The following is a 16,690-nucleotide window of genomic DNA, read 5'->3' on the forward strand; positions in this document are numbered from 1 at the left end:
TCTCCTTTTTAGTACATTTATTTCTAATTAAATGAAAACTTGTGTCTTCACATTTCACAGCGTATTAATATTCAGAATGTTGAACTGAGTTAAATGGCTGCAGCTTTCTTTTACACTTGCTGTTAGTTTTGTCCTGCAGAGATTTCCAGTTCCTGTGGTTCAGAGCTAGATCATGCACTCCATGCCATATGATCTAACTGCAGATAGACTAAAGTATAAAACCTTCTTTCTGAAAGGTGTAATGATGGCAATAGCATAAAGGGATTGCTACCTAAAGGGCTTGGGGCGAGGGGATTCACTTTTTTATGTTCCTAGGACAAACCTATTTTAAATTAAAAGAAAGTGATGCTTGTGAAAGATGACTGGCTAATAGCTCTGGTAATAGATATTGTTCCTTGAGGAAGAATATACAGCATGGGCAGCAGCAATACCACCCACCAATGTGCCTCAGCCCTCTTCTGCAGACCCTTAAGAGGACCACTTCTGGTGTGAGAACTAGGAAGTGGACTGAGACAAATTCATTTCATGTGGCGCACCAAATAGCCATTAAATGACTGTCTTTTGGTCATTACCAATCTGGAATGGATTCTATCCAGTCACCAAGAGGTGTGACAGGCTCTGTATCAGAGTTCTTTGAGACATTCGGTTCCTTCCCGGATGACTGCTTACAATGCATGCTAATGTCCCATTCATCCAGCAGTCTTTCACATTACAGTAGGAATTATGAATACCGCTTAAAAATAACTCTTGGCTACAAGCCACTATTGGATAAAATGATATCGAGTAGCAACTTAATGGAAAATGTAGTGTTAATGTTTTTATTTTTAGGTTTATAAAAAATTGGGTCAAACTCATCTGGCCCTTATGAATTTCTCGTGGGCAATGGATTTAGATCCTAAAGGAGCCAACAACCAGATCAAAGAGGCCATTGATAAACGTTACCTTCCAGATGATGAGGAACCAATAACTCAAGAAGAGCAGATCAGCGAATGTTATCCATATGAGTCAGGTTTGTATTTTCAGCTCAAAATCCAAATTAACTGGTTTCCTATTAGAAAGATTTTTTTGTTCCTCAGTAAAGCAGAAGCCCAGACTATAACTGCTTACCTATTTGCACAGCAAGTGGCGACTCCCAACAATTCTCTTACTGCTGATCTAGCTGGGTCTACTTGTAATGAACTCTTTAGTGAAAGATTCGCAAAAAGAAAAGGAGTACTTGTGGCACCTTAGAGACTAACAAATTTATTAGAGCATAAGCTTTTGTGAGCTACAGCTCACTTCATCGGATGCATTTGGTGGAAAAAAGATTGTTAGATTTCTTAAGAGAGTTTAGGTATTTGATCTTAGTACAAGGACTAATCTTTGCAGGACCAGGACCTAATAAACTAATGTTATATAATTTATATAAATACTGTTAATACTTTTTTACAAGATAATTATATATCTTGCAATCTGAACCTTCCAGTAAAGGGGCATCTAATCCTTCAAGTATCTGAAGGATGTAATGAGCAGGTAAATAATGAAATTCTTTGTTAAAGGGCTCAGAGCAGCATAAGTGTAATGAGATAACTTAAGCAAAAGAAAACTTGGGTTTGATATCAAGGGAAAATACCCCTAATAGTGAGATCCGTTAGACCTTGGAATTCTCTCTCAAGGAAAGTTGTGGAAGCCCTGTTGTTTGAAACTAGGCAGAATAAAGCACTGAAAAAATACATCAGAGGGAATGGCCTAAATCTTTCTCATCTAATTTTTTATCCAGAAATATGCATGGTCATAAATATTGATGAGCTTGACATGAACTAGAAAATGGATGGATAGACTGTTGCAAAAGAACCATTTTGTTTTCTTCATTAGGCAAAAATGTTACTATAGAACTTAAAATTGTTCTAATCCACTGTAAAATGGTGCTGAAAACTTTATCAGATGTATTGCTGGTGTGTATCCCATTGATTTCAGTGACGCCTTCCAGTAAAACCATAGCATCTTGTTTTTTAACATGCTTTTTATTTCCTGAAATGGTAAATGTTTGTTTGTTTGTTCGTTCTTCTGCCTAAACTAGTCTAAACACTCTAGTATATAGTTCATCTACACCCAGTAGATGGAGACAGACACTTAAACTTGTGAGAGGTGACTGCAGTTTCTGGAAATAAGCGCCACAGAAATTTTATACTAGGATCCTTTTTAAATTTTTGATATTTTTAAAACAAAAAAAATAGAAGCTTGAATTCACCAGACATTACTTAAAGTCTTCCAAATGTAAACCAATGCAATCCTCCTGACTCTGCAGACAGACTGGAAAAGATACCTCAAAAGTCTAAATTGCCAAGTGACCATTTTAGCATGTGTTAAGCCAGTTGTAGGTGAGGCAGTGTAGACCTTTTAAAACATGTTGGCTAACACATTCTAACACACCTTTTAAGTCCCAGTCTTGGCGAGGTCCTTAAAGTAAGCTTTCAAAAAGGGACCATGTGTTACTTCTGGGTATTCTGAAGGTCTGCTATTTTCCTCGGCATCAAAAAATTTGGAAATTCAGATAAAGGTGAAGGTACTTTTATAGTCTAAACTGTGCTACCTAAAATTTACCTTTAAGCAATACAGGTAGGCACAATGAACCTGCTTAGAAAGTGACCATCTCCTTGAGCTATTTATCTTGCTTTACTGCAAGTTTTAACAAGGACAGAACTTGCTGAGAGCTGCTTCTCACCAGATGAACGTTCATTTTGCTTTCCTGATCACTGTGAATATTTGCGGGGGGAGGGGGCCGGGTTAGATGCATTTCCTTACTGTGCTCTGGACTGTGCCTGGGTACAAGCTGAATGAGGTCAGAGTAGGTATCTGAAAATGGACTGATTTACACTTTTTAAAAAAGTCTGTATAAACTGGCATTTCTGAATCTTTTATGAGCCTCCATTCTTTTGCTGTAAACTTCACTCTGTCACTTGCAGCATGGTGTGGGGGGGGTCAGAGTATGGCAGTAAAACATGTTTCCATCCTATTTTAATTTCAGTACCTCTGAACACTTTACCATTGTAAATACTAAATAGTCCTTAAACATTACGGTTTTGGGATAACAAGATTGATCCAAGCTATCGATGTCTGTGGGGCGGGGCAGGTGACTGGTAGGTATATCAGACTGGCCTTCTGTGTTCACTTTATAATGGGATGAGATCTTACTCAGTCTCTCTCCTAGCTCACTGACAGGAGGTAGTTAAGGAGGCTTTAAAATAATGTGGGTGCTTTGTTTTTGCAAGATGCACATCATGTTGATTCCCTTCTCAGCTCTTTTATTTAGATCTCGTTAGGTTGGCATGGGTGACTGGAGGAGAGTGAAAAGAACTGGGTTTGAAGAGCAGAGAGGTTGCATGGCATATGGGATTAGAAAGACAATCCAGGGATGGGGGGCAGTGTGGGAAAAGGCTACTGTGGAGGGGGGAACCCTCTATATTTATAAGCTCTGATAGAGCCTTGTTGCCACTGTTTTCTAATATGGTGGACTTGCTTGTGTAAAATGTGTACGTCTTCTACCAAAGAGCCTAATCCCTTGTTTGTGTGTTAAAGTTGGCACAGATGAATCGCAAGAGAGCAGCATGACAGATGCAGATGACACGCAACTCCATGCAGTTGAAAGTGATGAATTTTAACCTCCAAAAGCCAGTATCTGAGCTTGGATGTGTGATTGGAACTGTTGTGTTCTCCCCTTCCTTCACGTACTGGGTCTTCACATCACTGAGCCAGCATTGTCATTATTCTCCACCGACACCATGAGTGCACCACTCATCAGATTTTAAACATACACCGAATTAATGGCAGTGCGATGTTCAGCTGCTTCTGAGACTGACTAGTGGCTCTTACACCTTTATGAAATGACTCTTGGAGGAGGAAAACAATATTTTTTTTCCAACTCCTCCTTTGTTGGAAAGCTATCATGGAAGAAAGACTTGTGGTTTGCTATAAGTGAGCCGAGAGATGTGGGAATAGAACAAGAAACTGCTTCCTTAGTACTTTCTCCAGAAATGTGTCTTAGTTTGATTCTTTCTTGGTAAGCAGAGTGCTGAACTTCCATTTCCAAGTTCTTCAAAGACAGCGTTAAGTGCAGGATGGGACAGGTTAAAAAATTTTTGCATATTATAGTGTAACTTAAATGCCAGGGAATGTAAATGACCTTAAAGCTACAGTGTCTCCAGTGAACAAAATACAATGTACATGCTCAGGATTCAGGGTGTGTGTCAAAATATATAATATATCCGGGGTCCCTACTTAGTGTAAACTTGTTCTTAGCCAGAGGAGCACATTGCAGCATAGCAACTATTACAGAACGCTTTAATATTCTAGCCAAGAGTTAATTTATTCATCTAATTTCCAAAATGTCAATTATTGTCTACTTAGTACTTCAGCAAAACAAGTCATTAATGTGTTGACTCTTCTTCAGGTGCCCCTTGGATTCGGTTCTAATGTTCAGAGAATAAAAAGTTTATTATAAGAGCAAAATAAAGAGAGACATGTAGATAAAATTGTAATGTTGAAAGGATAAAAGTAATATAAGCCACAGTGACAACTTCTTTCTAAGTAGATAAAGAAGCCAGGAAGACAGTGTAAGCCTTAACACAATCAGAACCTTACAGTACGATGTATCAAATATTTGTCTAAGACAGTATCCTTTTAAAACTATTTTGTAAAGTGTTGTCTGAGCAGGATTGAAAAATGTGCAATTATCTTATTTTTTTTTTTCAGCCATTCTTTAAGATTCTTGGAGAAAATTCTCACTCTATATCTGTAGGAATTGAGCGCCCTGGAGGCTGTTTCTGTGAGAAGAAAGTGAGGCTATATTAAAGAATCCAAATTATCTTTCTCTGTAGTGCTCTGCAACAAAGATTGGTGCCCTTTATGCAGTGACTGTAAAGAAAGTGTATGATATCATAACAGTTTTTTAAAGAGCAAATTGTGCACAATAAATTGGGAATGATTCAAATTTCACAGCAACATATTTGTTGTGATCAGTCTTAAAAATTTGTTCTGTTCCTTTCCTTTTAATGTATATTGTTTTTTAGAAGACCTTTAGTTACCATTGGTAGAACTTTAATTTTTTTTTTAATATATATGGTTTTTTTTAGTGTCCTTGTCCTAGATTAGGTACAAACATGTCCTATCACGCCTACTGTTTGGTTGTGAGAAGCATTTTTTACCGTAAGGAAAAAAAAATTCACAACACCTGCACAAAAAAATCATTCTCCATTATTCTGAAGTGGGTAGACAAGCAGTGAAAATAGGCTGAATTCCAGTCATAGTGAAAATCTCTAAACCGTGGGAGGTGATATTGGATGAAGCTTTGTGCTTTTGTCAATACTGTAAATCTGTTTTGTTTTTGAAAGTGGACTAAATCTCATTCTAAATCATGCAAGTGTTTCAGCTGAGTAAAGAGTGTACTAGATGCAGGATTTCTTTGGTGCTAGAGAAGTATTGCAGTTAGGCTCTTGTATGATAAACCATCCCTTAAAAGGAAAACACCAAGGTTGAAATTCCCCAATGGAATTGTACTATGTAAAGTATCCTCACCTGCTGTTCACATGTAGTATTCATTAAGTTACCTATATCTGCATGGTTTCTTTCTTTTCCCTCCCAGTCTTAAAGCAGCTGCAGCACGCCAAGATTCGCACCTCCATAATAGGGTTTCCACAAGAGCGAGTTACAAAGAAACAACACATTGTAGAGTCTGGAGCTACAGTATGTGGTGAATGTTAGCTAGACAGTATAATTGGCTACCTTTGGGTACTTGAAGTTTACATTCTCTAAACAAAAAACAGGAATCTCTCTCTTCCCATGCCCCATCTACTTGAGAGCTGGAAAATTCTGTTTTGAAGCCCTGAGGTCTTGCTGACAAGGTTTTAGGCCCCAAATTTGACTTAGTTTTATTCCTTGTCTGCTTTCAAAGAGCATGTGCTAATTTGGGGATTTTCCCAAAACAAATGCTGCTTGTTTATTTGGGGGCCAGAGATGGAAAATAGCCAATCCCCCCCATATGGGAAAAAATACCTTGAGTTTCCTTTACAGCAGTTTAATTTTTTAAACAATTTTGTTCTTTAAAAGTTGTAAACTGTTATATTGGAATTCATTTTTTAAATACCCGGCAAAGGGCTCTTATCTCAAATAAGATTTTAAAGGATGAAAATTCTAAACTGAACATTAATGCTCAAAATATTAAATTGTCCCTTGCTTTAGATGTATGTCATCACCTACATTTTATTTTTCTCAAGAATTGCAAGTTGCATTTAAAACATGCTGCTATTTTACCTTCTTTAAAAAAACAAACACACACATGAGAACCAGTGTTTTAATCAATCTATTTATCTGCTCTTTGAGGGGCGAGGGAGGTGAAATGTGAAGGCGCTCTTGACACCCAAACTAGAGCAAATGTGTTAACTGAAGAATTAGGGGACTGTCATTTATTAATACAAAAATATGAAAAAATGCAAAGCGTGGGTGTGGTGTGTACTATTTGCATTGAAACAATGTAATTTTTGTCTTTTTTCCTTTTTTTGCTTTTCCTGACTTTTATTTCAGAAATTGTACAGTCTTAGAAAAAAGTCTTTTCTGTTAATATATTTGCAATTCATTAAAGGATGTGGAAATCCAAATAAACTACTTTTAAAAGCAGTTTTATAATCAGGTGCTTGATGTATGGATCCCTCCGCTCCTCGAGAAGTGGATGAGTTGCTCACTGAGGACCAGTCCTACAAGCACGCTCTCCTTATTGAGTTCAGTGGGATTTCTCACATGTGAAGTTTTTTCAGGGTTGGGGCCTAACTGTGGCTGCTTTTGTGTGCTGCTAGTTGACCTACTAGGCTGGAATAAAGGAAACTGAGTAGTTTTTCTTCTTGATGGATTTGGCACTCTGTGACAGCCTCTTTAAGCACAAAACCAGTACAACACAGCCAGCAGCATTGCGAGTTCTGCACAAATGCATGCACGCTCCTCAGCTCTGTCCCAGAAGGATCAACTGGGGGATGTTGATCATCTTGTCCATTCAGTCCTTGACCAGTCTGAAGAGTTAGGTGGTGGTGGTGTATTTGTGTTTTTGTTTGTTTAATGGAAACCATCTGCAAGTACTTGGCAGTGGAACTTTCATAAGGGTGAATGTACTTGTTTACTGAGATTTATACAATCTATACTTATCAGATCTATTGGGGAATGGACACTACTAGGTACCTTCATGACAGGAGACAAGATCAAGAGAGACCTTTGGCTCTTGACACACCAGGGTGTGCTGCTTACAGTGCTTGTATATTCTCTGGTGACTAATTAAAGGGTAGCAATAGTGGGGTGAAGCCTTGATAATGCCTTCTTCTCCAGCCACAATATTAATGTTAGCAATCATTTGGTGTGAGGAAAGAGGAGAAATATATCTATATAGAAGAAAAGGTAGCCCAGACCAAAATACTAAATAGTCCCCTAAAACCATCCATTCACTGATGCCAAGCTTTGAAACTGTGCGAAAGATCCACATGGAGAAGGGGGAAGTGACTACCCTAAGAGCTGTCAAAAGCACAAAGTAAATCCTGAAATATTTCTCATCTTTCCATTTTGGTAACCTGAGATGTGCAATAACAGAATGTGTAACACTTTCAGACAAGTCATCTTTTTTTAATTGGTTGTGCTCCTTTAATTTGAGGCAACTTTAAATTGTATAGGAGGTTTTATTTTACCTCAGTTCTGATACAAAATACAGCCGAAAATGAAAAGGCTCCAAGCCTTTTCTCTCCTTTGTTTTCCCACCTGATACGCTACACCTGTCTGTGGTTGATATGGAACAAATACTGTACTCTGCTCCCATGTACATATTGACTTTGGCACACGACTATTCAAACCTGTAAAAGTATTGTTTAGTGTTTGCGGACAAAATGTTTAATACTGCATTATAGATACCAAACCTATAATACAAGCAAGGATTCTTTTTCCAAAGGAGTATTTGGATCTGAAGCAGACTACATGTTGGGCAGCACTGGGAAAAAGTCCTAGCTGAAATTAAATGAACACCAGTATTGAACTTTTTTAGCAAAAAAGAGTGAGATTTTGCTTTCCATATTCACTTGTAATAACCTAAGAATTTGCATACTGGATCTAACCGGTATGTACACCAAAAGTGGCCAGCAACAAATGCTGCAAAGGAAGGTGCAAAAATATACCATAATGAATAATTATGTTCCTATCTGAGAAGTTTGGTTTCTAAACCCAGGTAGATAATGGCTGATATATTTGCCTAATATTTTATGTCCTATCTAATGTAATAGGATGTTCTCTTTATCCATGTCAATGTCTAATCCTTTTTTTAAATCCCACTGAGCTCTTGGACTCTCTCTTCTGGCAGAGAGTTCCACAGGCGCACTGATTTTTTTTAATTTCCGTGTGATAGTATTTTTCCCCTTCTAATTTCCTTTAGTGTGTTTTTAATTTGCAGCTTTGTCAAATTTCAGAAATTAAAGGAATACTGGAAACACTTACTTTTTCCTTACTTCTGTTGCTAATGACTGTCTAGGAAAAGGCTAACTTGAATAGGGTTTTTGGCTTACATAAATGGTTATCTTACTTGTATCTCATCTTGAACAATAAAACTAGAGTGATTAACTTCACTTCCTTTTTTTCAAATATTTTGGTGTTTGCTGCCTGGAATAATATTTCAGTGGTTTTCACTGATACCTATGAAACTTTAAAAATACTATTTATATTAAAATACCCTTTTCAGCAAAAACATAACAAACTTGGGAACCTAACATGTGTTGCCCATGACCTTTTTAAAAAAAAAAAAAATCCTTTATGAAACGCACAATATCAACCTTCCCCGCTACTCTGTGGATTTTCTCTTAACATCAGCCACCACTCAAATGTGGCTGAGGACTATTGTACCCTTTGTGTGCCTCAAACACAAATTCAGTAGAAAAGAATCAAGCTCCTTATTTTAACATAGCTTTACTGGAAAGGCAGTTGAGACATCTTAACTGGAGGATTTTATATTGAAACAAAGGAGCTTTATTTATCATTACTGCTACCTTGGCTGTTGGCTCCATTTTCTGCTCTGTTAGCATGTCTGAACTAAAATGGAGCTTAAAATTAGACATAATGGTATAAGAAAAATCAGCTGTAAAACAAAACTACACTTTCCTTGGGACAAGGTGGGTAAGGTAATATCTTTTATTGGACTAACTTCTGTTGATGTAAGAGAGAGACGCTCTTGACTATCCTGGGACCGACCTGACTGCAACTATACTGCATAAAATGTTTCCTTGTATACAACTTACCCAAGTGAAGTTCCCAGCGGATATTGCTGACCACAGCCAGGCTATATTCACTATCCCACTTACTAGGGTCTTGCCACAAAGTCACTTCTGACTTTCAGTAGCTGCGTCCAACTACTTCACAGAGACCTTGCATTTCTCTGCCTACTCTGCCAAACCATGCCTAGTGAGCCTTTAAAAGAAAGAGCCAATAATTTTTGGGCAGGGACTATCTCTTTGTTCTGTGTATGTACATCACCCAGCACAGTAGGATCCTGGTCCATGACTGGGGCTGTTTAGGTACTACCCTACACCAATAACAATAGTTGCCATAGTTTACAGTCAGAGGTAAAGATGCCCACTACAGGTATGTAATGTAAGTCATGGGATTCGCTTCAAGACACAGCCATGCAACGAGAAGGATTACAAAATAAAAACAGAAGGAGCTTTTTTAGTGTTTGTATTGGTCTACATTTCGAAACCATGATCCTGTACCATATCTGCAATGAAAGTAGGATTTGACCCTCAGAATTATAACTGCACTCACTTGTCCTCCCCCTGAATAAATAAATACCCTCCTTTAGTTTGTTTCTGTTGTCTCTAATCTCTCTCTCTCTCTTTCTTTCCTAATAAATACTTGAACCTCAAGGCTCATGTGTGTGAATGCCTTCCGCCATCTCAATTTATCATTCCTGTATAAGGGACTGTGCTATAGGAGGGAAAAGAAGTGTGTGGGGAGCTGTTCATTCTAGCCCTGGATCACTTGCTGTATGACCTTGGGCAAATCACAATTTGTGTGCCTTAGTTTCCTCAGCTCTAACATGGGGGATGACAGCTATTTGCATGTTCTGTAGGGCTGATTATCAAGATTTTGTTCATGGGGTGTAAAGTGAGTTAAGAGTTTCCACTGGAAACTTATGAAGAAAGTAAAAGATTCATAAAATTGGATTATTAAAATGGAATAATTAACATTCTAACTCTTAAACCAACCACAGAAATATTGTGCAATTTGGGATTTTGGTGTATGTGTTGTTTGATATCAATGAGATTACAAATATCATCAGATGACCAGTAATCTGTACAGCCTTTTACAAAGAGATTGTACCTGGTTCTACCTCTTGATTTATTGCTTCTGAGTATAATTTCTGATACTGCATTGTCTTCTCATCTGCTGTAATTTTGCTGAAGTGAATCCACTCCAAGTGAGAGTTGCTTTAAGCCTTAAGGGATAATGTTACATAGGGTGTCTGAGTCTTTCCTCTGTGCTGTTCAAACTATTTGTTTGTATTATGGTAGCACCAAGATGTTCTAAATTAGAGTGAGACCCCTTTGTGATCAATACTATGCAAACCCCTAGTGAGAGACCATCTCTTCCCCTGAAGAGCTTACAGGCAAAGTAGGCAAGACAAAGAGGAGGAGAGAAAACAGACACAAGAGAGGTGAAGTGACTTGGCTGTGGTCATCCATCAGTCCGTGGCAGGGCTGGGAATAGTCTCCTGGTCTGATGCCCTGAACTAGGCTGCCTTACCAAAGCACTAGACAGGATGGGAAGTTGGAACTGGAATGTCTGGTGCCAGTTGAGACCAGATGATTCTGGAAAGTCCCCTGGCAGTTAGGCTGGGTGATGGGAGAGGGACTGAGGCTTGTGGAGCAGGACGTGAGGCAGAGAGAGAAGGCTAATGGGAAGTGACCGTGAAATGTGTCAGAAGAACTCCAGTTAAGCATGGGAGTATGAGATGAAGGCAGGAACCAAATGAGCCAACGAAAAAGCGAGAGAGAAGAATTCACCCAGAAAGTTGCAAACTCTGGGTCACTCTCTTACCTACCCGTATCCATGATTTATTTGTATTACCCTAGCGCCTAGGAGCCTTACTCATGGATCCGCACCCCATTGTGGTAGGTGCTGTACAAACACAGAACAAAAAGTCAGTCCCTGCCTGAAAGAGTTTACAATGTAAGTAGTTCTAAATATATCCTTCTTGTATATTTTCCTCCCCATTGAGTTAATTCTTGTCTGAGACAGTGCTGTTGAGAGGTGCGGTATGTGGTAACTGCCAGGGCTGGCCTTGTGGGGTGTGATCAGGGTGGTCACTTCTGGGGGAGTGGGGAGGAAAGGGGGTGTCACATTGCTTTGCCACTCTGAGCAGGAAAACACCTAGGGGGTCCGGGGCTTTAGAGGGTAACAGTCATAGTCTATGTAATGGGGGGGGGGGAGGGTGAGAGTCAGTTTGTTGGCTGTCAATATCCAAATAGGTTAACACAAGTCTCCTGTCATGTAGCTGGCAGGAACAGGTCACTGTAGACACTTGGTGGATAATGAACAATGCACATAATGACAGGAGGCAGGTGGCTATATTGGGGCCTGGGTAGTGCTGTGCTTTTTATCGTGGGCAGGCAGCTGAGAGCATCTTCCTTGTGAGTATACAGCAGTTCCTATACTTCAGGATCTCAGAGTGAGACCAGGGATATAAAGTTAAAACCACACCATTAGGTACAATGACAAGAAGGCTCCTACAGGCTTTGAGCATGCAGACCCCATGTGTGTTGTCTGCACCAGCAGCCTCTTACACTGGGAGGCCTTGTGATTACACGTGACTAATCTTAAAGAGACAGGTTTCAGAGTAGCAGCCGTGTTAGTCTGTATCCACAAAAAGAAGAGGATGACTTGTGGCACCTTAGAGACTAACAAATTTATTTGAGCATAAGCTTTCGTGAGCGACAGCTCACTTCATCGGATGCATTCGGTGGAAAATACAGTGGGGAGATTTATATACACGCACACAGAGAGCATGAAACAATGGGTTTTATCATACGCACTGTAAGGAGAGTGATCACTTAAAATGAGCTATTGCCAGCAGGAAGGAGGGGGGGAAGGAGGAAAACCACCCCCCTCCTTCCTGCTGGTAATAGCTCATCTTAAGTGATCACTCTCCTTACAGTGCGTATGATAAAACCTATTGTTTCATGCTCTCTGTGTGCGTGTATATAAATCTCCCCACTGTATTTTCCACCGAATGCATCCGATGAAGTGAGCTGTCGCTCACGAAAGCTTATGCTCAAATAAATTTGTTAGTCTCTAAGGTGCCACAAGTACTCCTTTTCTTAAAGAGACAGTACACAATATTACTACATGAGGCACCTTCATTCTATTCCCATTGAGAATTGGCATCCCTTTGACAGTCTATAGCCCTTCAAGACTGGAGAGGGGGGAGGGGAATGTCACTGGATTACAAAAATCGTAATATATACTCAGTGATGGAGACAATCCAAGTAGAGATAACACTTGATAAACTGCAGGAACACTGGAGAATAATCTTCCTGACATCTGAGGCTATAGCTACACTGTCATAGGTGCCCAAAAATTGTATGGGACTTCTCCTGCCTGCAGAGCTGGCTTCTTCACTTGAGCATGCATGTGTGTATCAAATAACGCAGAAAGGAAAGCGATACAAATATAATAGCGGGATGGCAACGTTTAGATGCTAGCTGTGAGAGTCCACAGTTATGTTCAATGAGGGAGAACGGGATGAGTTACATAGGGACTGAGAACCTGTTCCTTTCTCTGGCTCTTCAAGCAGCCAGGAGGCGTTGGAAGGGATGGAAAGTTAGGGTCAGAAGGTTCCGTGGCCGTTGGGAGTAGATGGGCGGAGAAAGTGCCGTGGCCGTTGGGAGCAGACGGGCAGCGAAGGTTCTGTGGCCGTTGGGACCAGCAGGTGCCGTGGCCGTTGGGAGCAGACAGGTGGAGAAGGTTCTGTGGCCGTTGGGACCAGCAGGTGCCGTGGCCGTTGGGAGCAGAGGGGTGGAGAAGGTGCCGTGGCAGTTGGGACCAGCAGGTTCCGTGGCCGTTGGGAGCAGACGGGCAGCGAAGGTTCTGTGGCCGTTGGGACCAGCAGGTGCCGTGGCCGTTGGGAGCAGACAGGTGGAGAAGGTTCTGTGGCCGTTGGGACCAGCAGGTGCCGTGGCCGTTGGGAGCAGACAGGCAGCGAAGGTGCCGTGGCAGTTGGGACCAGCAGGTTCCGTGGCCGTTGGGAGCAGACGGGCAGCGAAGGTGCCGTGGCCGTTGGGAGCAGAGGGGTGGAGAAGGTTCTGTGGCCGTTGGGAGCAGACGGGTGGAGAAGGTACCATGGCCGTTGGGACCAGAAGTTTCCATGGCCATTGGGAGCAGAAGAACTAAGATGGCTCCAACCCATGTTGGCCAGGAACAGAAGGCCCAAGATGGTTCCTTGGCAGCTGGGAACAGAATCTTTCAGAATGTCCCAGAGCTGCTGGTAAGCAGATGGGGCAGTGACAGCACAGGACGCTCTCCTGCCCTTGCAAAGGAGGAGATAGAAGGTGAGCATCCAGGGAGGCGAATGGGCCATTGGGTAAAGTCTGTGAGAAGAGCCCTGTGGCAGACAAGAGCATGAGGGAAAGGGAGGGAGCCAGGAGAGACACAGAGGAATGGACTGAGGAACGCTACGCCCCTAAAAGCTGAGGGGACTCTGAGTTATCTCGTTGCCCTGGTTGGGGGTGGGCTGAAGTGCTCCCTCAACCATATTTTTTACATATAAAGATAACTCCATTTCCCCGCCCCCATAAATTCTGTTGTTTCTAGCTGCTGTGAACAGAAGTTGCACTTGCAGGGCCCGGATCCTGGCTGTTGCTGCTTTGCAAAGTTGGCAGAGCTGAGTGGCTGAGGATTCCCCTAGCCTGGGGCAATGCCTGTGTAGCACAGAGCCTGTGTTAAAGAAAATGCCCACTAAACTGAGGTGTGCATATTTGAAACAATGGGTCTGAAGATGAAACCTGTGAGTCACTGGTCCAGGCTGGTTTCAGAGTAGCAGCCGTGTTAGTCTGTATTCGCAAAAAGGAAAGGAGGACTTGTGGCACCTTAGAGACTAACAAATTTATTAGAGCATCAGCTTTCGTGAGCTTCAGCTCACTTCATCGGATGCATCAGGCTGGTCCAGGCTGGGATCTGCAGACGGCCTGTTTTGTTCTGCTTCCACTGAGGCTTACGTGGACAAAGCCTCCTCGGCTGCCTTGTGACCCTTCCTCTAAAGACACTTTACCTCCGAAATGTGCTTTTAAAGGCTGTTTGTGGTTTTGCAGCCTCATTGATATTTTGAAGCCCACTCTCCCCATCAAAAAGATCATTCTTAAGGGAGCCTCCTAGGAGTGTGCCTTTTCATCTTTTTCTCTTTTTCTTTTTAATTACCTCGGGAGATCCCTTTTAAGGGCTATTGGAGGCTCCAAATTGAATTCGATACCAAAAAGTTTGTGGGTTTAGTTGGGCTCACAGAGGAGTTTGTGCTTTTTAATCCTTAATCTGAAAAAATGCACCTTGGAAAATACCTGTCAAAGCCTGACTTTTATTTATCTATTTATTTATGGTGGGTAGGGGGAGGCCCTCCAAAATCCAACAGGCATTGACAAGAATTTTGAGGTAATTTTTTTCAGAAAAGGGATTTAAAAGCATCGAGTCCCCAATATCAAATGAATAATTTTCTGGTACCAAATTCAATTCATACATTTTCTGTGGTATTTTTTAAACCAATAAGGATGAGAAGTCCCCCAAATTATTCAGTATCCAATAATTTTTTTTATTTTGGAGTCCATCACCCTCCAAATTATTAACTGGGGATTTGAAGCTTTTTAATCCCTTTTCTGGAAAAAATGACCTCTGAAAATTCTTCTATATCCTGTTTGATGCTTCTTATTCAATTTGGCATCAAAAATGCTTGGGCCCAAGTGCCTGTTGTTACAACCCAGTACACAGGGCCATAAAGGCAGGGTATCCAGAGTAGAGGGAGTCCCTGGGTGGTATAATGGTACCTCTGGGCTTCGCCACTTGGTTTGTACTCAGGATAAGGAACTAGGAAATCAACAGCACCCCGTAAAAAGTCACTGCCAATGCCTCCAAGCCTCTTCCTGGAGCCTAGAAATCTGTGCCCACGCCACTCATACTGGTCATTTTAGTCATTATCTGTGGTCACCTCAGACATTATTAACAATCCTAATGGTTTAGAGAACCTGCCTAGGAGGAATGGGCATGCTTAGTCCTGAGAAAAGAAGACTGAGGGGGACCAGATAACAGTTTGCAAATATGTTACGGGATGTTATAAAGAAGATGGTGATAAATTGTTCTCCATGTTCACTGAAGATAGGTCAAAAAGAGATGGGCTTAATCAGGGTCATCCTTAGGATTTATGGGGCCCTATGCAGTATTATTAAACTGGTGCCCCATGCCTGACGGCTCACATGTGTATTTTAGATAAGGGTGGTCTTTTGAAGGATTTATTTAACAAACTTTACGTCTGAAGATCCAAGCATTTAAGGCTAAAGATGAATACTCAGATTGTGCATCTAAAAATCTATGCAAGGATTTTTTAGACATGTGATTTTATAATCTTCAGCAACCCACTAATGAAATATTTTTAAAGCAGATTTTAAACTAAGGTCCTGTAGTAAATGTAACATGAAAAAGAGTACTTGTGGCACCTTAGAGACTAACAAATTTAAATTTAAATTTGTTAGTCTCTAAGGTGCCACAAGTACTCCTTTTCTTTTTGCGAATACAGACTAACACGGCTGCTACTCTGAAACCTGTCATTAAATGTAACATGTAACTGTTAACATGTTCTGAGTAAATATTACAGTAATGCACAACTGTTTTTGCCTGTAAGTTCAGAAACTGACAGGATATATCTGAGGGTTGGTAAATGCCTATTAAATGGCTTCATTACCATTGAATGGCTCTTTAACAGTTTCAGTGTTGTGCTAATGTCTGACAAGCTGGAAGGCTTTTTCACTTTTAAGTACTAGATCCCCTCTGGAAGAAGACTCACCAGGCTGCAGCCATCAGCTGTGGTGGGAGCCTGCAGGAAGGATCAGAACAGGGATAGGAAGATGTGGGCGGGTGGACACTAAGATCAAGGGGTGCCCCAAATTTTCAGGTGCCCTACACAGACGCATATGCTGTGTATGCCTAAAGACAGCGCTGGGCTTAATCTGCAGCCAGGGAGATCTAGGTTAAATATTAGGAAAAGCTTTCTAACTATAAGGGTAGTTAAGCTCTGGAAAAGGAAACTATCCCAGGGAGGTTGTAGAGTCCCCATCATTGGAGGTTTTTAAGAACAGGTTGGACAAACACCTGCCAGAGATGGTCTAGATCTACTTGGTCCTACCTCAGCACAGGGGGCTGGACTTTATTACTTCTCAAAGTCCCTTCAAGCCCTTCATTTCTATTATTCCATACCGACACTAACTGCAACCAAGCTACTTCCTAGGGCTGCCTCAGCTTCCACAGCTGCTGAATGCACTCTGGGCACTGTCCTCTTCCTGCTCGTCAGTGGGAGCAGAGCAGATTCCCACAATCTGTCCTGACCTGGCCCAATTCAGTGCTTCTTCCAGCCTCCCCAAGAAAACACCAGGAGTACAGTACC

General features: G+C 41.2%; 1 protein-coding gene across 10 annotated transcripts in view; it reads left to right on the forward strand.

Moving 5' to 3' along the window:
• CDC27 (cell division cycle 27) overlaps positions 1-6,651 on the forward strand; it is a 60,384-nt gene extending 53,733 nt beyond the window's left edge. For all 10 annotated transcript variants that reach the window (XM_038385342.2, XM_038385343.2, XM_038385340.2 and 7 more), the window contains 2 exons: positions 829-1,009; positions 3,559-6,651. In XM_038385342.2, the coding sequence (XP_038241270.1) occupies positions 829-1,009; positions 3,559-3,641 (264 nt within the window). In that variant the 3' untranslated portion in view covers positions 3,642-6,651. The remainder of the gene's footprint in view (positions 1-828; positions 1,010-3,558) is intronic.
• The last annotated feature ends 10,039 nt before the right edge of the window (positions 6,652-16,690 follow it).

The sequence above is a fragment of the Dermochelys coriacea genome, chromosome 27 (assembly GCF_009764565.3).
Source record: "Dermochelys coriacea isolate rDerCor1 chromosome 27, rDerCor1.pri.v4, whole genome shotgun sequence".
Taxonomy (NCBI): Eukaryota; Metazoa; Chordata; order Testudines; family Dermochelyidae; genus Dermochelys; species Dermochelys coriacea.